General features: G+C 44.0%; 1 protein-coding gene across 6 annotated transcripts in view; it reads left to right on the top strand.

Moving 5' to 3' along the window:
- The window catches only part of znf385b (zinc finger protein 385B), a 71,217-nt gene that overhangs the window by 12,160 nt on the left and 35,537 nt on the right, over positions 1–23,520 (top strand). For 2 of the 6 annotated variants that reach the window (XM_048979542.1, XM_048979541.1), the window contains exon 2: positions 8,621–8,935. In XM_048979542.1, coding sequence (XP_048835499.1) covers positions 8,621–8,935 — 315 coding nt within the window. Of the gene's footprint in view, positions 1–8,007; positions 8,501–8,620; positions 8,936–11,365; positions 14,093–22,104; positions 22,500–23,520 lie in introns of those variants that run through there. The other 4 variants (XM_048979544.1, XM_048979543.1, XM_048979547.1 and 1 more) reach the window with 4 other exon arrangements.

The raw sequence follows: 23,520 nt of genomic DNA, 5'->3' as shown, positions 1-23,520 counted from the left end.
AGGAAATAGTTATTATAGTTTCTGTATAATCTTACATCTGCTGTTATGTAAACATTGTCAGATATGTTGTTCTGCAGCTTGGTTTCACGCTGCAGGCTTGATGCACATTTGGAACATGGTGCTTAAAGATGATCCGTTCAGTGAGGATGCGAGTCATTTAGATTTAGAATAATCAGATTGCATGGAGGTAGACGTTACAGCACAAAGCACTTCAGAAGTGGGTTAATGTCCCGGCTTTGTCAGCGCCAGCCGTGAAATGATTGGTCCATGACGGATTACTAACGGGAGGATAATTATGAGGTTGCATCCCAGTCCTGAATGCCTAACAGCTGCACGGGGGATTCTTTGATGCACTGTCATGATATTGAAAATGATTTTTCAGCGGGAATGCTTTATTCTAATCTTTCGCCAGATAAAGATAATAAATCGCTGTAGACTTTGTAATCTGTCCAGTCCTTTTGTACACAAATATCTGTTTGCCTCATGTGTCAGTGAGCGACTGACCTGCAGTTATTTGAAATTATTATTCATATCATGAAAAAAATCATACATCGTATTTTTTCATGTTCTCCATGCTGGCCTAACCAAAGGATGTGTATCCATTAGTGACTCCTACAGACTAAACCAGGTAGGTGATAATCGATTTAGTAAGGTTTTTCTTTTTCCTAGATATCCACCATTCATCCTGTTTCACACTGAATGTGTAATGTCTCAGGTATACCGTACATGGTTCCGGAAGGCAGCGCCCAGACTTAAAGCTTATGTTAGGACAGCCAAATGAATCCCCATCACCTTTTCTTAGACTCCTGATTTCATCTGTACCCGAGTCCAGGCTGAAAAGGTTGGCTAGTGTCCTCTTTTTGGTACTTTTTAATGATATGTGATGAATATCTTTCGAAAAACGGACACTTGGGCTCATTTGGTAGGAACTAAATTAAGTGATTCTCCCTCACTGACTAGTCTTCTGCTTTCCATAGGCCATAAGGTAGAGCAGCTTATGTGTCCCCTTCTTAACCCTGACAAGAAATGAAAGATTTGTAACATTAGAGCATTATAACATGAATCATAATCTCTCTCTCTCTCTCGCTCTCTCTCTCTCTCTGATTTCTATATATAGATCAGTGTTTGGGCTGTGTACTCCTGAGGTTGGCTGTCTCCTCCCACTAATCATGCATTCATTCATTATAGTTTCATTAATCTGTAATGATATAATGCCTTGCTCAGGTCTGCCCTGAGCAGGTGGTAGTGTGGCTGGTATACTGACCTCTGCCTTTGTTCACCAGATGGCTGTGTTTCAAAGTCATCTCCTTTGTCCCAAAGAAGGGGTGTTAAGTCCTGGAGCAAACTGTCAGTCATGAGTCCCCTCCTGCATAGACCTGCAGCCTGTGATATAACCCTTTCTTCGCCCATTCATCTCTAGCAGCATCCATTAGCCTGTCGATCTACCTGCTCAGAATCTGATTCAGCAGCTTCCTCCTTCTGTCCTGCTCAAATCCAGTTTGACACTTTTTGTATGCCGTGACTTTCACAAACGCTCATCCCCTGATATATGATTACACAGTGGGCCAAACAAAGTGTCAGCTCAAGGGCAGATGTACAGTGGGAGGGTGACGCAGAGTGGAATTGCCTCGTAAGCAAAAGAAAAGAAGAGGTGGGATGCCTTTCTGTCATTCTCAGTGAAAGCAGCGAACAGCCTTCTTGGAAATACACCCCATGTCTTTGAGCTTGTTTTGTGTCTTGTTCATTCTTGAACTTGAAAGCTAATATGCGGACTATTGTTTGTTTCTCACGGCTGTGGAAATCTGGCCGACCGCAACGGCTGGATGAGATATTCTCAGTTTCGGGTGAAAATGCTTCTGCAAGCCTGGATTGGCCTGCTGGTTGATGTCTCTGTGAGACTCTCGTAGGCATCCTTTGGCATCCTGATGAAATATTTCCCAAGAATTGCTTATTATGTATATTCTGTGTTTTTAAGGGGAGTTGAAGAAAAATGTTGGTCTTGTTCTAGATTACCTTGGGCACACAAAGCTGTAACTTGGTGATTATAATGCTGACTAAGAGAGGGTTGATGTTTTGGTTAAATTTATGGTGCATTTCAAAAGCTGTCTGTTGCACTTTGTCGAGCAGCTGTCATGAGGGCTTAAGTAGGTTGGGTAGTTCTAAAGCTTTGAGGGTAAATTACTGTGTAGACATTTGTTTCTTTTCACTTGACTTACCGTACATAACCCTTCCTTAACCTCTGCTCTCCTGAGTCTGCTTCTGTTCTCCTGCTGCTTTGGTTGCAGTGAACCTTATTTCCCCCCCCCGAGTTTTTCGCTCTAGCGTGTTCTCACTTTGATATTTCTTTTATATGGGTCTGAACATTAAAACAAGCACAAGCGTCTTGCAGTCTGGTTGGTCAATGTAAATAAATAAATTTGTATGCTTCAGAAGAATGAGAAAGTTCCTTGCATCCTGTTCATGCCAGTGTATACAGGACCATGCTTTCTGAAGTGTTCTCCGTGGATGTCAGGGCGGTTCTGCTATTTGTCCGGTTGTACACCAAGCCGCTCAGCTTCCTGCGCCGGTCTGGTAATATCAACCAGAAATCTTGTTTTGGTTTCCATGTACAAGCCAAGCTAAGCATAGGAACTTTTGACAGAATTGCATGTTGTTCCCTGGACTGCCCCTGTCAACAATTAAAAAGGAATAAAAAGATTTTCCAGGGCTGTTTTTTCCAGAATTGTGGAAAGGACCCAAAAATGGGAAATACCAACATCTACACGGTAAAAATAAACAGAAAAAGTATTTGATGATGGCAACATGTTCAACATTAATGACACATGAAGTTACATACACTGACCACCTTATTACATACAGCTATCTAGTACTGGGAACGACCTACTTGTTCCAGAACTGCTTGAAAGGTAAATGAGTTGGGCATTCAAAGAAGCCTTTAGGTTTGCTGGGCTGCTGTTTTTGCACTCTGGCTGTTAGCTTTAATGAGTCTGATGAGTTTAATGAGTTCATCTGCCAATCTCCTTTGACCTGTCTCATTAAAGTGTTTTTGCCCATGGAATTACCATTGATTGGATGTTTTTTTGTTAATTGTACCCTTCTCTCTAAACTCTAGACAGTGTAGTACATGAAAAATCCCAGGAAGGTGGCTGTTTCTAAGTGCTAAATCCACCATGTATGGCCATGTCTGAAAGTACTCAGATCCGGTATGCTAGTCATCCGAATGCCTAGTAGAAGAGTACGTGATCCTCTTGACCCTGGTCTGCCTGCTGTATGTATTCAGTTGCAGCCAGAAGATTCACTGTTTGGAGAAGCAGACTGTTTGCTTTTAGCCGGCCAGTGTACCTAATAAACTGGCCACTGTGTTTATATTCAAATCTATTATTTGTACTCCTGGAAATCCCCAAATGTGCATGTTTGCTTTATTTCCCCATGCCCTGTTTGTTTTTGCAAGGCCTGGACCTACATTGCAGGCAGTGTGCTTCACTAAGACCCTCTACGGGTGTGTCTGATGTCCCATTGAAGGGTCCATCTGGTACCAGCCGTGAGTCATTGCAGGTCGGCACCGCTCCGTGGTCAGACTCTCCACGGTGAGACGTTCTGTCATGGCCCCCCCGGCCAGGACTTCTCTGCTGTCCAGTTGGAAAACACAGTCGTGATTCACTTATGACATCATTAGTCACACCTCGTGTAGCTCTTTGGAATGCCTTACTCCTGCTTGTAGTTTAAACCTCGATAGAGAAAAAAAAGGCCCATTCATTATCTTGTTTTTTGGTGCCCAGTGGGAACATGTAAGTGTTGGTGGAAGTGAGACGATTAATTTAATTCCACTGATGATAACGAAGTTATATGTATCGGCAGTAAAAGCTTAAGTGGTTGTTTAGTTCTGAGCTCACAAAAAAAAAAGAGTTAAACGTGCCTGTAAGCTGGAATTTTAAAGCATCTTTTTTTATCACTGAATAGTAATTGCTTTCCAAAATAAATAAATAACTTGCAGCAAAAAACAAAAGAAAACTTATAACTTCAGGGCAGGCTATTAAGAACAATAGGGGTCTGTTGTAATTAGTTTTTTTTTTCCATTATGATTTCCAACAAACTTAATGTATCATGGGCGATTAAAAGCTTAACGAATCAAATGCACTCAAAATGTTTGCTCAAGCTTTGCGCATTTTCGTCTTGCCGGACAGTCGTCGTGAAACACGAGATCGATGTCGCCGCAAAGGGTTAAGTGAAAAATATTGCAGAATAATTCTTGGCTCGATGCGCTGCGGAAACATCACAGGCTATTAATAGGTACAAAACATCGGCATACCTTTGGCAGGCCGACTTGCCACCTTACACAGACACAGACATCTGCCAGTGGCTCACAGGATGACATTCGCAGGGCTCACTTGACACAGATGTGCGTCGAAGGCAGAGAGCATTATATATGGCGAAGATATTAATAAACAGCCTTCTGTCTTGGCTGTGCTGACAATCCTTGTGCTGCGAAAGCCGAAAATAAATTCACTGCTAATTTCCCCTTCCTGGGGTAGATTTAAGTATGGATTTGGCATTGGGGCCTTATAGGTGTGGCCTGTGGAATCTGCTACTAGAGTCATTTACGTAAGGACCCCGCATGAGGCACATCTTGTTTAAATTCCTTGTCCACCCCCCCCCCGTGACTTTCCCATCTGGACAATTGTAGCAGGGTAGTAAGTAATCTCTCCTCTTTTCAAATATCGGTGGCTCATCTCTCCCCCCATGGTCGGGCTGTGTGGCAGTCGTCTAGCATGTGGTCTGTATTGTAATCTGCTGTCGGATGGTTAAGCGGGAGACGGTTCAGCACTCTGCGGTCTGCCTCTACCTGTCAGTCTCCGTCGCCTGACCTCCCGCATGCCATCGGGGTTTGTCACATCCATGTTTGTCTCCCTGACACTCTCAGATCCCACAGCCTGATTTCTCAGCTTGCTTAAATAAAGCATAACCATATACCATATATGTTTTTCCTTGTCCTCCTACGCGTGAAACTTAGATAGATAAATAGAAAGTGCTGCAGCCACAGCTTTAACCCTGTGTGAGCTGGCTCATACTGTCAGAGGGCATGAATTTACTGCTGATATCCAGGGAGACATAAAAGGGGCGATAATTCATACAGAGGGGCATTGCAATATTAGCCAATGAAATGTTTTGAATTGGTGAGTGACAGGGGAGGGGGAACTCCGGGGGGCAATAAGCTTTTTCCGTTCCCTGTAAATGCCCCTGCTAATATCAGTACTGGCAATGTTGGGTGCTCTTAACACCCTTAGGATCAATGCAAAGGATGTGTTGCTAAAATGTATGAGTGGTTATAGATAGCCTGTGCCCCCTCTGCTGTGACGTGAAGCCTGCCACTGAAGCTTGCTTTTTGCACATCAGCAACTCCTTGGGGCTGCACTCTACCTAAGTGAGAGCTCTATCCGAGGTAGGAACTTGCGAATTGGTCCAATTTGCAGCAGTGCGAATGGGACACCGTTGCCCTAGTTCCATCTCAGTTGCACGCAGAAGCTGTGCGTGCGAATCGCACCATGAACGGGGAGCCTGTCACGACCTCAAAGTGTCATACGTCTCTCGCACTGTTGGGGCTCAAACCATGAATGCGAAAATTCTCTCGTCACATTATGCCGCTAATTGATATAATCAGAGCCTGAATGTATCAGTGTACAGGAGTGATCCCTGACCTGCTCAGAGCATTTGTGGTCAAATCAGTAACGAGAGGAGGAAGGAAGAATTCTTAATGTTAATGGTCATTATGCAGAATGAGAGGAAGAACTCTTAATGTCAGTGGCCATTGTTCAGTATGAACAGTGAAATGATAAGAGGCTTCCGTGCAACTCAAGCTAATTGCAGGCAAATCACGCTGTATTCTCAGCAATCAGTTCTAACCACCTGGATAGTCACATTATGGTTATCACCTAAAGCAGCAAAAATATATATGTTTGGACCTTTCAGATGCATTAAATTAACAATCACTATGTATAATGTCCAGGAGCTCCTTTGGTTCATCGTTATTCTTTTGTCTGAATTATCTTGCATTTTTATTGCTCTGCGGAACCTCGTAAGAGGTGTTATAGATTGTGCTGGACTTCTCGCTTTGAGCAGTTACCCTGTTAACGAGAGTAGAAGCTCAGTTTCAGGTTCGCAGTTGGCAAAGAAAGCTTGAGAAATAGCAGAGCCTAATAGTTTTTGTAGGATTTATATATGCTGGAAAGTGCATATGCTGGAAAGCATGCTTTGTAATATATTTACTGTGTCATAAAACTGAATTCTACTGCCTCTTTTTTTCTCTGCACTATTTCAGCAGTTAACAGCATGGGAGGCAGAAATAATTCTGGGATGTGAAAGAGAGAATGCAATCTGTGCTTTGAGTTTTTTTTTGGCTTCATGGGGCAACAGTGAACTCCGTACAACGTCCCAGGTGTGCCTTTTGAGTGTTAGCATTGTAATCTCATGCTGTCTCTCCATTCATATCATCGCACGGCCTGAAGTTCTCACAGTAGGCAGAATGTGTGTCAAGTTGTATCTGGTCCGTTTAATTAACGCTCGCTCCCTATTATTCAGCATGCCAAGCTCCTGGGAAGGTGACTGCCCACAGAACGGCAAGAATTGGCCCAAAAGTGGCCAATTCGTTGGGTATTGCTGCGACCTAGTTGCTGACAGACGGGATTGTAGAGAGTCTTTTTTTAATCCCTGGAAAACAGAAAAAAAAAAAAATATATATATATATATATGTTTTGAGGCGATTTACCCAAGAGATATGGGTTGTAGTTGTCAGATGTGGCAACATTTTTGTCTCTTAATAGAATCGTGGAGGGTAATGACAGACAGGCTTGCCGACCCTATCTGGAGCATCACTTGGGAGTCGGCGGAGTCGTGCTGATGAGGCCCAGTGGAGTGTGAGAGGGCTTTCAGCAGCAGTCCCTGCTTGATGAGAGCATACGTGGGACTCACACTGGGATCTCTCTTGGCTACCGGTGCGTTCCATTATTACGTGAGAGAAGGGGAACATAGCGTATCTCGGAAGTGCCAGAGGATCATTCTTCATACGGCGCGCTCCGCATTTTGTATCTTTTTTGTAAAGGGGGCAGTCTAGGAATAGATTTTTAGAAGCAAAATATTTTGAGAAATGGTCAGGAGTCATTATTTTATCATGTTTTATTGTGGAAAAAAAAATGAAGCAGAACCTCTGGGGGCACTTTGTAAAGTTTCGTGAGTCTGTCGGCTGGGATTACAGCGTGTGGCTGCCCACAGAGATTACCGAGTTTGTCTTTGAGTGATTACACCGCAGATGGGAACATGAGCCCACGAAACTTGCTTGCTTGACCTCTGCATATAGTGTAATATTTAGCAATTTTCTTTGCGTGGTTATGGAGTGGGAGATAGGAGAGTCTCCAAGGTGCTGAATGCACAACGCAGTTCACCTTTTTGTGTTTGAAAGGCAGAACTTCACCAGGTTTTTTACTTTTGAAGCCACGGATAATGAAACGAGCTACATAGGACTTTGTTTACTTTGGATTATTTAAGGGTTTGGGGTTTTCACAACAGTGGAGGATTGGGATGTTTATGGATTATTACACAACATTTTTTTATGGATTCCTTAATTTTTTTAGTGGACCCACTTGGCAATACCTCTGGGTTTTCATGTTTCTTATAGTTTCAATAACATATACTACATGTAGTCTAAATGTTTTTCCCGTGTGTTTCACAATCACAATAGTAGGGAAATTATACGTTGTAAGGCACATGCACACACATGCACACACATGCACGCACACAGTCACACACTGACAGTGATTTCAACAGTTCACCTGATCAGCCTGTTTTTGGACCTGTGGGTGGAATCTGAAATACTGAGAAGAAACCTACACAAACACCTCAAGACGTGCGAGATCAAGCTGTAGCTGGAGTCAAACCGGCCCCGCCGGCAATGTGGGATGACAGCATGGCAGAAATGCCCTTAACGTAACTGCATCATTCACTGCGTACGCGTCCGAACATTTCTTGTATTCGAGGAGCACCAAATTTTCCATTGAACCCCGTAGCTTGTCATGGCTAGCCAAACTCACACAACAGGCGAGACCAATCAGAATACAGGAGGAAATAAAAGCCTCAGTACAGACTGTGCCACAAAGTGGATTGTGTAATACCCATGGGTACACAGCATGTGAATTTAGCTTGTCAGGAGAGCAACAGATGGGCACAGGAGGTCTACGGGCAGCCCTTTCGCTCGCCTCAGTGAGTTTCCCTTGGAAATGCTCACGCTGCAGGTAGAGATTGACAGATTGCGAGCTTCCTGGAGCTCCGCTGAGGCGCCACGCTCCGACACCTGCTCACTCTCCCAAGGACCGACCACGCTCCCTCGTTCAGAGCCCGCGGAACGCTTCTGCTCTTATCGGGGGAAGGAAGGGGTTGAGGGAGAGCGTTATGCGGCAATATCAGAATGCTTTTCCGAGCCCCGCATGCAGACAGACGAGAAATCCGCTTAGTGAGTGGCGGCATTAAAAGCGAGTGCCGGCGTAGGCTTTAACCTGCGACGAAACTGCAGGCTGGACACGCATTTAAGTCGGTCCGGGCTTCTAATCTGACGTTCTGGTTTTTATTTAAGGTATGAAGAGACCCCTGAGCCCCACCCACCTGCTGGAGAATGGCCGGCTGTGCCTGCCGTTTGGCGCATGCTTGGACCTGGAGGAGGCCGGCGACGGAGCTGCAGCCGGAGCCACTGAACTGCGGCTGACCCAGGAGAAGAAGAAGCTGCTCTTCTCCCTGTGCGAGGTCTGCAACATCCAGCTGAACTCGGCCGCCCAGGCCCAGGTCCACTACAACGGGAAATCCCACCTGAAGAGGGTCAAGCAGCTCAACAACGGCGAGCTGCCCCCAGCGGGCACCCCCGCCAACCCCATCACCTCCTCCAGCAGCTCAGGTAGGTAGCATGATGGCGGGAGAAGCTCGAAAGCTCCTCAAAGGTCTCTCTTTTCAACTCCATTTCCATTTCAGCTCCATTTTTCTTCTATATTATTGTAATGCTTGGCAAACTTTACTCAGAAGTTTAATTCAATCCTCCCTTATAGTGTTATTCATTGTGATGTGACAGGTAATGTATTCTGACTCCTGCACTCACATCCTGTGATCCCTTAAATGTTCCTCCTATAAATTAACAGAGCAGGTAACTCGTAACGCCGCGTGACTCTGCATTTTTAGCAACGATGGTCATTTTTCACTTCCTTCTGTATAAAGTTTATGCTATAAATTGGCATTTATGCAATAAAAAGTGAAGATGCAGCATAGTGTGGAGCTTACTGAGTGAGTGGCTCCGCATTAAATCAGACTGCATTGGTGGACTGTATGTTCTCGTGGACGTTTAGTCATTTGTGCTGGAACTCCTGTATTGAGCGGATGATCTGTTGAGCAGACAGAAATCGGCACTGTTAGGCCATGGAATTGTGGCCATGGAGGAAGAAGCCAAAGTGGACTGAATGGGCACTCGTTGCAGTCATTGTTTCATGCACCATCCTATAGGCCGAATCTTTTGTGATCTCTGATGCTGTCGCTGTGGCATGTGAGAGAATGGGAATTTGTTCATGAATAGGATGACGGTGGCAGATCTGTAGTGCAAAGGAGAATTGTTGTGTCATGCCTTTGTTCTTATTTTGATAAATGCTGGAAATATCGTAAGACGAAAATGCATTTTAGTGCAGTACGCCTAACCTAGAAATATCATAGCCTAGCCTAGCATGCCTGTGAAATCATCGTAATCCGGGGAGCATCTGTGTTGTTTTGTGACACATGGATGTCAATGCTCAGTTGAAATGCAGCATAGTTTTGCCTCCTTCAGATAGAGCATCACTGTGACCTAAGGCCTAGAGGTCAATGGGGCCTTTGGGGGTGACGGTGAAGATGTGAAGCCATTGGGGGCAGGGGGCGGTTCTGCTTCATTGTTAGCCGATAGGCGGATCCAAGTGTTTTGTTTTTTTTCAGTATTGTGTTTGACAGCCATGCCAATGAAGAGCTTTAGCCCATCAGCAGAATGGGAGGTGTGTAAACTCAAATGCAAACATGAACCGTAGGTTTTCTTTATAAATAAATGCAATAGCACAGAGCTGATTTATAATGTCCAGACTTTGTCAGGTATTTTTCTGAAGCAGAACTCTGCGTTTATTTCGGTGCCAGTCTGTGTGAGTGGAGTGCCTGGTGTGTTTACTCTCTTCCCATTATTCGGAGCAGTCTGGACGGGACGTATCTGTTTACTGCGAACAGCGACTGCGTGCGGAGGTAAGTGAGAAGCCTCAGAATATCTGAGTTCTCCCAACATCTCCTTGGCCATGAGTGGAATCAGATTCCTGCCCCACGCCTCGACATCGCGGCGTCCCGCTTGGTATTTCCTTTCAGCTTCTAATCTTTCATTCTCCTAAAGGCAAGGCCGTGTTGTGATTACTTAATGCAGATGTGTCACTCGTTAGTGTTCGGCTCCCTAAATGTTAATTGCGTGCTGGTGCTCGCTGTGGTGTGATCCTGGGGGTGCGTGAATCGTTCGGCTGGTCCTGTGGGAGCACATCAGGCACTAGGTGGCAGTCTTGGCTTTGCGGACGCGAAGCTCCGTCAGTTTTCTTATCGCCGTGAGGAGCTGGCTGAGTTAATCGCGGGTGACCATGATGAACTGCTGTAGCCATGACAAGTGACGAATGCTAACTACAGTTACTGATATTTGCAAAGCACTGTGAAGTGAAAGAGGCTATAGGGTAAAACCCTCATATTAATTATTCCAGTGTTTCTGAAGGGTTTGTTTCAAGAATCTCATCCTGCCTCTGGTCTGTTGCTGTCTGGCAAGTCATTCTAGGAATTGAACAGAATTATACGAGACAATTGGCCAGTAAATGCAGGACAATCCCAGCCTTAGCGTGTTTATTTGCATCACATTGCAAATTAGCCTTAATTAATTGCCAGGGGTTTAAATGACATTTGATATTTGCTTCGGATTTTATTGTAATTGATCCTCCGTCTATATGTTTCTCGCCCCATGTGCTTGCGTCGCCTGTTGTCCCGAGTGCATCATGCGTGATTGATCGCCCTCGCGTTCCTGACCTCTGTGACTGACTCCAGCACACCCAGGTACTGATCTGTAACGGCGTCTCAGCTGGGTCTGTTTATTTTATATAGAACAACTCGTGTATTACGGCAGGAATTATTCAAATGAAGAGATGCAATTTTCCAGACGGGCGCTATGACACTGCAGCCATTTAGGATGCCGGTACGGCCCATCAGCAAGAGCACAGGAAGGACTGACGTGGCATGGGCTTTGCGCAAAGGGCCATCGGAGTAATCTTCGATGCACAGGGGATGATACGTGCCCCTCCCCCCACCCCTTTCTCTCGCCACGCTCCCGGACGGGGCATGGACCTCATCTCGGGAGTCGTTAATGAAAGTGACACCCCGCTATGCTCCATAGCCCGGGCTGTGTGGTTCGCCACCGACAGCCTGGGAGTCTTTGGCGTAGGCAGGTACGCGGTGGTCCTGCCGATGCCTTGCTGTGGGGGGCGCTCTATGAAACATTTGCCTTGCAAATATATTCCTGACTTTTTGTCAGATCGTCAGGTGTCGCGTGTCTGTGGTACTAGAAAGTGGGGCTGCGATTTCTAAGCAAGTACATCAGCGCTGGTTCCGTTTGTTCAGCAGTGAAGTGCTGCTTCTGTTTTCCGGCTCATGTTCGTTACGTTACGAAGGTTGTCGCAGATGCCTTCTGCAGTCCAACACGTGCACGCTGTAGACAAGCAGTTCATGCCTGATGCTCGCCGTGGACGGGGGGGCAGATCGACAGAATTTGCTCCCGTGATGCTCCGTGGCTTGGCAGAGGGTTTGGGCTCCTCATTAAGCGGCTGCGACACAGTGGGGGCTGCTCTTTGCTTTCTGTTTGGCGTTCGGCCTTGGCTGCTCTCACTGGCCCCGGAGCTGTGGACTGTGCGCTCTATGGCAGCCTTACCCGGCTCCGCCTCTCCACCGCCCCCACAACCAGGAAGTTCATCCGCCCGTTGCCCTGCCATAGCCTAAAGAGAGCGATAGCGAGAGCCCGGGAAAAATCAAGCTCTGGATACGGCTATTTCAGGATAGAGTGTACCTGGCCAGGATGGCGCTTTTCACAGTCTCCATCTTTATGCGGACGGGAAGCCTTTCAGACACCCGTAAAGTGAGCACGCCATTCAATTTACGGCTCTGGAGCGAAGGCCTTTGCGTCTTATTTTTTCATTACGTTTGGTGATGGGAAGGATGTAATGGGAATTGAGTGCGGCATAGCAGCCTGTCCAAAGGCATTTCTTTATGTGACATAAATATGCCGCCTTCTGGTTTCCTTTATTGTCATTCATGTTGTCAGCAGTAAAGGCTTCAAACTCCCGGAATTACCATGAAAAATGCAATGCTGGCAGCCTATGACTGGCCTCTGATGGCGGGAAATCGCGAGACGGTGCTTGTGGGTTGGAGAGCGTTTAATGAGATTAAACGCTTTATCAAACGAAGGTCTAACCTTAATTCGCGTCACAGCCATAGGCCTGAAAAACAAGAAACAAACACTTTACAGGCATGTAATATTCTGGGATGAAGAAACTTATCTCTTGAGCATTGATTTCAAGTGCAGTTGTGCATATAGGAACCAGTAAGCCAGATCAAATTGAATTCTTCAGGTCATGCTCAGTATTACAGCTTTTTACACTTGAGATAGCTTGTCATGTGTGAAGAATATTAAAGGGGAAATATTTAAACTTCACTGTTGTTCTTTCAGCAAGCCTATAATGAAAGAAAAGTGTCTCATGACTCTTGAGAAGTAAAGATAGAATGGACAAATGTTGGCTGTACCTTTAGAGATGGTGACTCAATCTAACCTGGATATCCTCCTCTGACATGAGCTGCACAGCGGGAAACCACAGAGGATAAATATTCAGTTTCACTGCGTAAAGGCATTGTCTGGCACTTGGTGGCGGTATAAATTGCCCAGGGAAATAACGTTTGTCATATAACTGGCACAGATCCCCCGGGTGCCCGTTTACCGAGAAGCGCGACTCTGCGCTGTCGCTACTCACTTCATTTGTCACCCCTAATGCCTGGCCTCGTCCATCCGCTGCCCCGTGTCTTCAGCGTCTCCCCGTGAACGTCGGTGCCATCGTGTAGACAGTGCACCCCAGAGCAAGAAGTTGTCAGACCTCAGAAATACTGCGTGCCATTTCACTTGATTATCTTACTGCTAAAAGCTAGGAGAGGCTACATGTTTCCCATGTAGTAGGACTGGGTCAGTATGTGGCTTAACCGCTTCTGTGCCTGTGTTTGGAAGCTTGCTAGCCCCCTTAGTTGGCGAGTGATTTTACAGTTGGGCCTTTGAGTGAGACTCTTAACCCCCTATTGCTCCAGGGACTGACAGACCCTGCTCTTAAAAATTCTGGGTAAAACCATTTGCTAAATATATTAAAATGTGTCACCTCCAGTCACACGACAGTACATGTGTGTGAATCTCTCTCAAACCCAAACATTGGAAACCTACAGAGCCTTCCCTGAAAGGGGCCCCTCGTGGTTCGCACCCACGACTTGTGCGTGACGGGATCTGTCATCGGCAAATGGCGAGAACATGCCCCGCGTGCGCGGGCGAGCAAGCGAGCTCTCCCTCCCCGTAAAGGCGGCCGTCCGCCAGACGTGCGGCTCATTTGTCACGTTGGGAGCGGCGAGTCGAACTGGCTGCCTTTTTTTTCTTTCTTTCTTTTTTTCCCTCTTTTTTTCCCCTCCCCTTTCACATGCGCTCCCGTGGCTGCCTGCCTCTTCTCAGAGTGCCGCCGGTTCTGTGTGAGCTGCAGTGAACAGGGGGCTTCCCGCCCAGATGCGAGCAGCGACCGCTGGAGTTGCTCCGATCTTAAAGAGAGTCATCACAAGGAGGATTACGCTCGGGCAACGACGCACGCTGCCTCTGCCCTTCATACGGCACGCATTCTTGGGCACTCTCTCTACCCCCTCTCTCTCCCGCTCCTCAAAGGACACTAAATCTGACTGGCGTCGCGTGAGTAGAAGCTGGATAGTAAAATGTGGACCAGCTTTCTCAGCAGAGGTGAGAAAAACCGTACTTGACTCATTTCCACTGTGCAGTTTTTCGATCCTCCTGTGTACGGTCCCTGCATGCGGGACAGAGGAGTAATGACACGCTTGATGCACCTGAGGCTCCTAAAATGAATGTCTCTTCTCCTCAGTCAAAGGATTACCTGCAACCGACTTTGATTCTCAGTGTCCGTCTGGCTGAAGCATTTACTACCTGTGCCTGTTCCACTATAAAGATTATTCAGTTTCAGATAGCTGTGTGTCTTCCCAGTCTCTCCTTGCATGTTAAACATTATTATAGTTTTATTTGGGGGAAAAAAATGTTTCATTGAATTTAAATTGAAATATTTACAAACAAGTACAAGTTAAGGTAAAGGTCTCCCTAGCTTAATAAAAGTGTGATGCATGATTTGTGCTGGTGATACATTTTGATACCTCTTTTGCTGCAAGACAAAGCTTTTCTTGCAGCAAGCATGTATATTCTACACTAAGGCTTGTACTCCGGGCGAGCTAACCTGATTTCATTTTCAGCTCTATGTCCAGATTGTGGTGTGGTAAACAGACCAAATTCCCAGTCGGTGCAGCCTTTAGGAAGATCTCGGATCTTTTGGGGGGGGATGTTCTCTCACTGAGCAGGGAGACACACTGGAGGTTTTAGGAGGGTAAACCCTACATGCACCCCCAGCGCTGTAGCGCAATGTTTCACCGTCGCTAATGTGCACTTGCAGACCCATGAGTTGGACCCGAGGGGTGCTGTTCGGTACAGGAAGTGGAGTTAGGGAGGGAGGTATTTTTAGAGGTGGCCGATTTTAGTGAGGGGTGCGGACTTTTGTTTTCCCTTCCCGGCACTGAATTGGGAAGCATCGCAGGCAGATGTCTTACCAGCGCCAAGCAGAAAAAAAATATGCTGCTATTTGTTTTTCCGTGAGTGCCTTCCGAAAAACCAAGAAAAGGACACTGTTTTTAATTGATGCGTTGGTTTCCTCCAGGTGTGGCTGGTCATGGGTTCAGATCCTATACAGTTTGGGGTTTATAGAATTGAGGGTCCGGATGTTCTGAACTCGGCATCTTGTGATACTTGCTTGCTTTGGCTCCATACATAAACAGCATGTCAGAGAAGCTACCGGATCAGAAATATACCATTCCTGGTCATTGCTACTTCCCTGGCCTTATTTTTCTCCACAGAGCTTCTGTTCACAGTCTGTATTTTATTATTTTGCTTATTTCAGTCGTCACCCTGTGAATTTCTGCCAAGAACAAAATCTTTCAGGTTGCTTTTATTCATATTAATGATGTATTGGGGGTTCAAGGTGTCCCTTTGAGATTAAACCTCCAATCGCAGCTTAGAGTGATGGCACTCTGTTACTGCACTGATTCTTTAATATAAGTCAGAAACACTTTTAATTTACTGTCCTTACATAACACTCTGTAAGGGCATTTTCATGGTGTTTTTTCATCTGTGTCTGTACATAGCAGTTCGACATTTCAGGTCATCTAGACTCGCCTTGAAATAAGAACCATCCTTTCGAGCACTACTTTCACCTGGGGCTTGTGTTAATTTTCCTTTTAGAGGTGTCTTTTTCTCTGTTGCTTTCACCAGTGGATGTTCTTGGGGGGCTTTTAGACTACCGGGAATGCAGGAAATGTGGTCTGCGAACATCAACTCTTAGCATCATCTGAAATAGCTTCATAAATGACTGTACATGATGTTTCTCCCCCCCCCCTTATCTTCATGCACGTTGCATAGTCGGATTTCCATTCGCTGTCACAGCTGGATTGCTGGCTTCATTTTCAGGTTCATGGAAAGCCCGTTCACACTGACCTTTCACAGCCAACAATGGACTGCGTTACTCAACAGAATCTAAATGGGTGTATTATGTTATTCAGATGGGATGATGGCGGTCCTTTCAAGGAATTCAATTATAGGTTGAATTGATCCAAATTTAATTTGTACACAGCGATGTGGTAGAATAAGTAGAAATCCCACACAAACAGATGGAGTGCAGATCTACAAAAATAACGCTGTACTGCTGGAGTACAATGAGGTCACAAGACTCTGGTGTATAACTCTTATTATACAAGTGATATCATAGATTGTGTTATTTATGCCTTTCAGATAAAACAGCACAAAAGTAATGTTCAATTTACATAATATATTTGGTTTGTTTTTATGGTAACTGTTGATTAATAAATTCCATCCATCCATCCATTTTTCAAACCGCTTATCCTATTGGGTCCCGGGAGCCTATCCCAGAAGCAATGGGCACGAGGCAGGGAACAACCCAGCATGGGGGGCCAGCCCATCGCAGGGCACTGATTAATAAATTAATTTTCCAAAATGAATTCTGTAATATACTGTCAGTTATCAGCAATAATGATATACAGTGATCCCCCACCTATCGCAGAAGTTATGTTCCAGACCCATCAGTGATAGGTGAAAATCTGCAATGTGGAACGGCAATATAAATAGACAATTTTTCAAATAATTTAAGCCTTAAAATACCCCTTCCACATGTTTTAAAAGCGATAGGAAAAATCTGCGATATAGCGGGGGCGCGATAGCTGAACCGCAATATAGCGGGGGATCACTTCATATATAAAGCTTATTTAACCTCAATTATCTTCTCAGCTTGAATAAAAGCCGTCGTGTGGAGCCCTGAGATTGTGATACCTAGATATGTTGGCTGGATGTTTTTGTGTCTTTGATTTGATAATAATAATAATAATAAAAAAACGCAAATCACAGATGGAACCTTGCAGAGAAGAATCCACTGGTTGTAGAGCAGCAATAGGCTCCAAAAAAGCATGAAATTAATAGGAGTATGATGTGTCAGAGTTAGTGAGGCTTCTGTTCAGCTTCTGATCTCCTTCTTCAAAAGACAGAAAAGTCAATTGCACCCTGTATTTGAAGCCGAGAACAATTCAAGTAACGTTGGCTGTTTGCTTCTTTAAAGGGAATGTTCAGATTTTCTTTTTTAACTTTATTCTTCATAAAAAGCATTAGTCTGCGATCCTTGATCTGATTATGGGCTTTAGCACTTTCAGAGCTGAGAGCTGATTGTGAAGACTTATAGCTCAGTCGAAGTCATAGGTGTGATCTAACATTCCTGTTACTCATCCTCAGGAGCAGCGATTCTGCATATCAGTTCATGCAAATTATGACTGTCGTTCCTTCATGTCCAAATGTATAAAAAGCCCTTATGCTATAACACTTCAGCTGTAAAACCTTTGATTTTTAATTTAATAGGCCATGAACCTATTACTGTCTTAAGACGGTTTTATTTATTGCAATTTCTATTTCTGTGTAAGAATTAATTACGCTGTTTGGGAGTTTACAGTCTCTGGCTGCTGTCTTCTCTAGAAGATAGATGTAGGTCCAGTTTTGGTATCACAGTGTATCATTACTCCGTCTGTGTAGCCAACATTGTTATTTACTGTTATGAGTGTGTGAACTCTGTGACATCAATTTGCTCTGAAAGGCATGGCACAATGTGGCAGATGATAGATATAATAAAAGTTGATCATCAATGACTTCTGTTAACTAACATTTTGTTTTTTTCAATTTTTTCCCCAGTGGAGAATAATATCGGTAGAGTATCTACAGACTGTAATAAGACCTCTTTGTAAGAAGCAAGAATTTTTGATTGGCTGTTTGAATGTTGACGGGTTTGTTGGGGTGACTTTGTGGATTTTCTTCACTTTTCATGAAGATGCATTTAAGATGATAAAAATATTTATCAGTGCTCACTGATTTTTGTATTCCTATCCCTAAGGTTCAGACATCATCTTTACTCTTTACACTGCACATAATTTTTTTGTATAATTGTAGAAAGCTGATTATGGAGGTTTAAAATCCTTATTGGTTCAGTGTTAAAAATATATTCAATGATGCATGAACGGAGACACTTAAAGTGGTTTAAAAACCTTGGATGTTATCACAGAACATATAAGGAAATATCGCATTGATGAACTGAAGCAGAGTCTGTATAGATATTGTTTAGTATTACAGCATACTTCTAATGAATCATCACATGAATAAGCAAGCCTACTAAAGGTTTTTGATTTTACTGTTGCACCTACACTCTTAGCTTTGGGAATGGTCTTCAATGCGCTCTGTCTGGCAAAATATGTTTTCCGAGAGAAGCAGTTCTTTTGTTGTATGCGACCGTAATTTGCCTATTATGTGCTTTCGCTGATTTGCAACGTGACTGTTTGCACGGACGGCGGGCCAAGCTGTTACTTCCAGCCTGCACTTTGCGTGACGTTCCATCTGCCTCAGCTGAGTGCGCAGCATGAGCAAAGCGGAAACAGCCCCAATCAAGAGTTAGATTCTCTCAGAAAATATTATAACATGGATTGAATTACTTTCGCATTATTTCTAACAGAGACTGGAATGATTGGTTCCCCACTTCAGAAGACAACCATTAAAAGTCACTCACCCTGCAAATAAGGTTTAAAAATCAGGGATATGCATGTTATTGTCATAAGTGGGCAAATCACGAAATAGACTTTATGTTGGAATTGTATTAATTCATTCCATCACCATTTATTGTGACACCTAGTCTTGGTAGGATTTAATTGAATGTACAACTGTTTTAGATTGTCAGTCTTAAGCTCTTTGCAATCAGATTTGTTGATTATGGATTGTAGAAGACGTGTTACCATTTTGGCTCTTATCCATCATTCAGCTTTGTATTTAATGCTCTTATGCAAGAAAGGTTGCAGCTCATTTAGCACCCTTGGCCAAAGGTAGTCCAGATATGTTTACGTCACTGGCAGCAAGGAATGCATAAGACCCTAAGCCAAAGAGGATAGGAAGTCCAACCCTCCAAAGCTATTGTGAAGCTGTCATCACTCATTTTTATCTGCCCCGTGGGTGTTACATCAAGTTATTGTGTGAACCAAGCATATTTAGTGTAGTTAGAGCAAGTGTAATCATGTGGGTTTTGTCAACAAAAACATTGAGTCAGGGAACTATTATCATAGTGTTCACCCAGCTTGGTTATTTTTTGTGAGGTATGGTGACCAGCATGTAAATTATCTGCTTCTAATATAAATCGATTTAACGTGGTTCTTATTTGGTCCATTCGTAACATGTTCCGCTCAAATATGAATGGGTGTATTTTGGGAAATTCAAAAATGGGGCTGTAGTTTGTAGATTTTAGAAGAACAATGGATTGTCATGGTGAGTCAGACATGTTTATAGACATGAAAGGGAATTCAGGTAATATTGTTCTGTGTGTCTTCTGTGTGATTGCTATAGAAACCTACGCATATTGGCTTGCCTTGACTGTTGTTATCTGGAATCTGTTTTCTCAAACTATGTAATGCATCATGATCTCATGGCAGGTTATCCCTTCTGGGCATTGAAGTGTTTGGCTTTGCTGTCATTGCTAAACATAAAGTCAAGCTGATGTTTATCCTCTGAGGGTGAGACCACATGGAACAAATGAGAGTTTAAGAACAAGAGAACAGGGGCAAATCGGGTCTGACTGTATTCTATCAAAATATAAACCATCCCTAAGTGCCATAGGCTGTTGGGCTGTTTTTCTTCAGTTCACAATCACTCAACCTGGCTAATTTTACCCCAAACACTGTATAAAATGGAATTTACATTTGTCAACCTTGGGGTGGCACATGACTCAGTGGGTTAGGATGCTGTGGTTGTGATCAGGAGATCGCCGGTTGAGATCCCTTTGTCAGCATAGAAGTTTCACCTTTGATCCCGGGAGCAAACTCCAAATTGCACCAGGGACTGTCTGACCCTGCTTTCTCCAAACAAACAAACAAACAAGCAACCAAACAAACAGACAGACAGACGGACAAATACGTAGAAATTGTAGATTTGTTTGGATAAATAAAATAGCTAAATAAATATACACCTCTGATGCCCCATAATGTTTGATAATGATCTTGGGTCTGTTAACACTTTTAGCAGTTGAGAAGGAGCAGACCATGGTTTATAAAGACCAGCGACCCCGAATGAGATAAGTGGAAGATAGAAGGATGGATGGTTGGTTGGTTGAAGAACTGTGAAGCCTGTTGTGCCATTGCATCCACTCCGGTGTGGCTGTTTGGTCTGAGGGGAGGGGGAGCCAAATTTTAGATTTGGTTTCTGTGCTACTCTGTGGGATGTGGCTCCTGAGTGTCATTTTGGCACCGGGGTAAATTATGGTGCCGAAGCAGATCAAACGGGGCCCCTTGGTGCCGCCTGCCGCCCGGCACAGTCTGTCTTATACTTCTGTCTGAGGCTTCAAAGGTAATTGCATCCAAGGTGTCCCGAGCTTTTCTTGGATTTTGTTGGCAACATCCTTTTTACGCTGACATTTCAAGAAAAAATGTCACATGTTTTATTTAGGCGGAGTTGAGCACATGACATGGTGAAAAAAATATTTTTAATTATGAGATTGCAAATTGTCTGATGTGTGATATCACTTTTTTTTAATTATGGCTGTGCAACATTTGCGCAGAAACTTCTCATTTAGTAATAAATGATATGATATATTTTATCAGCTCTTCTAGGGAATTTTGGTTAATTTAATGTACTATGCTGCTAAAACTCACAGCACAAAATTTGCAAACATATTACACTTAACAGCCCTGGAAAACGAGGAACCCCTCATGTGCTGGTAAGCAAAGTAATGTGTTCCCGGTCTTGTATCTATAGCTTGGTTATTGCTCCCTGAAGGGGGCTGTTTGCTGATTGAATTGCAAACCCATCCAATGCTGACATTTTGCTGGGGGCGCAATAAGGGTTAGATGGAAAATGATTTGAGGGAAATGAAAATGATTACAGTGGTGTTGTGGAGAAATGGCGATCACACGGGGGAACGCTAGCAGTTTTTCCTGTGAGATCAGAAGTCCCGCCGTGTTCCACAGCTCAGCTGTCGAGGCAGGGTCTACATGGGGTCTTCGCCTGATAGGGATCGGGCCCACAGACGGAGTGGGGGCCCCCGGACCCACTGCTGGTCGGTGCTCGCAGCTGCTCTCTTCAGGCAGACTGATAACACATTAAGCCCCTGATTATAGACGGTGAAGCTCTTCCATTAGCTCTTAAGCATGCTTACTTTTTCAGCTATAATGAGCTACTCTGACAACCACAGTGTAAAGCTTTCTTAAAATATTTTACCATTTCCCAAAATTTGCAGGTAATTGTCTGTGGTGCACTGCCACCTGATTAATGGGTTTATTTACACACTATAGCTCAATGTAATCTATTGCAAAAATTATTTGCAAGTCACCCCAAGGTGCTTGACGTGGGTGTGTGGTAATACATTACTGCATCATATATACAGAATAATCCATAAAACAGGGAAAAGGGAAGAGTTGTTTATTTTTAGTATCTATCTTGGGAATAGAGAAATAGAGTAAGTTAAGTCTTTTAGACGCTGAAGGTGAACACTTGTGTTGCATACAACAATTTCACCTTACAAGCTAGCATGAAGCATTGGTCAGTAGGTTAAAGTCTTGGTATTGAGTGTATTGAGTGTGTCATTGTTAAAAAGCATTAACCTCACTCACACACAATGTATAATATCCTGTCACACACTGTGTGGCTGCTTTTATATACTGAACATGACTGTGAATAGTTGACTTTAATCTTGTCTACTGTCACCCGCCCACGCTGTCCCAATGACTAGCATCATCGTTGTGTTGGGCCAGTGTGTTACTCAAGGGGTTTGGACACTGTGTCTGTGTGTAGAAGGTTTAAATAAAGCTTATAACACCCAGTTTCTCCAGGGACCGTCTGACCCCCGCTTCCCCAAAAAAAGCGTCTATGGATAAAAGCGTCTGTCAAATAAGCAGAATGTAAAATGTAGTCATAGGCCAGTTATGTATATGGTGTTTTTGAGCATCAAATTATTCTGAGGTCGGAGAACAGTCGTAATCCTGGGTTCCAATTCTCCGCCTCTCTCAGGCGAGGAGATGGGATGACCCTGCCTCAACTCGACCCACCCACCAAATCTTTTCCTCCTTCTTCAGGGCCGCATGGCAGCCCAAACTATAAAACGTATTGTGTTACAGGGCGGCGTGTAAAGGGAGCCATTGCAGTACTGCGGCAGGATTAAGCAGTTGTGGCTCCCTTGATGCCATCGGCCATCCCAGTCAGCAGGAAGCAAAAGTTCAAATGCTGATGAAAAATACCAAGCCTTCCCCGGGTAATCCGACCGGATGACTACAGTACTTACAATTACAGCTTCTGACCATTGATGGGCGCTCGTTGTAAGACCATTGCGCTGAAGTCTGAAGCCTGAGAGACAGGAGGAACTGCAAGGGATGGAAAGCGGGAGAATTTAGATTGACTGTGATTGAGATTGGACAGATAGTTCCACTCCTCGGTGTGTTTGATCTGATAATGTCTGGAAGAAACCTGTCAGAGGCAACTGTGAGCAATTCCCAGGCTTTAATCTCCCACTGAGGTATGGAGAGTCCTTGCCGTGGAATGTAAATGTATTTAATATCCCATATTAGGCTCTGTTTTGTGGAAGCGAATGGATTCATTATCACCTGGCTGTCGCTTAATGCACTTTGGCAGTGGACACGAGAAGCTTTGATGTAGCTCTCTGTAATTGGCTCCAACTGCAATGGGCAAATAGTGTTTTTTTTTTATTACAAATTCAAATTTTAAGTTTCATTCTGGAAAAAAATACAGAAGACGAATAGGACAGAAATATCCTTGAGAACTAGGAGAAGTTTAGTTGAACAAATTGAACTTTGTTTAAATTAAAAATGCAGTAGGATGGGTGCTGAACCGGTGATGAAATCTTGTATCAGGCCTTGTCTATTTTACTTTTACTAAACAATTGAGAGATATTTTGTCTTTTTTTTTTTTTTTAAATGAGACGAACTGCATAACTTTTTTTATGTCTTTAGGCTCTTGCTCAGACAGGGGTGCTGTAGGGCATTCGTTTTTCCTTTTTAAACAGTTTAACTGCATACAGAAAGCATTCCATCAGTTCAGAACCGTTTTGTCCAGCTTTTGCATGCCGACCTTATTTAAATGTATAAACACATTGATTTACTGTGCCATTTTAGATTGAACTTGTGAAATCTCTGTATATAAATACAGCCGGGTAGCATAGCAGATGGCAGTTTGCCCAGCTGGCAGAAAGCGGTTGATACTATCACCGCTGTAGTGTTTGAGCTGCATTTTTGTGCAGTTCTCAGTCACACTAAAAAACACATTTTCTTTTTTTCCCTGCATGCCAGCTTGCAGTAAATGCTAAACTTGGTAACTGATTAAAAAAAGCAATATGGTAATGAAAGGATTTCATTTTCACACTCTAATAATAACAGCTATGGTGTTTCCGTATAATGGGGGTGATCTCCCAGCTGTACATTAAACGCCAAGGTACATCTAACCTTTCTCGCAGTACACAAGCACCTCACTCCCTGAACCTTTAAAATAATCACTGTACTAATTATCAGTGCATGAGATAC

The sequence above is a fragment of the Brienomyrus brachyistius genome, chromosome 16, assembly GCF_023856365.1.
Source record: "Brienomyrus brachyistius isolate T26 chromosome 16, BBRACH_0.4, whole genome shotgun sequence".
NCBI lineage: Eukaryota > Metazoa > Chordata > Actinopteri > Osteoglossiformes > Mormyridae > Brienomyrus > Brienomyrus brachyistius.
Note: the sequence above shows the minus strand (reverse complement) of the source record. Positions and strands in the feature narration are given on the sequence as shown.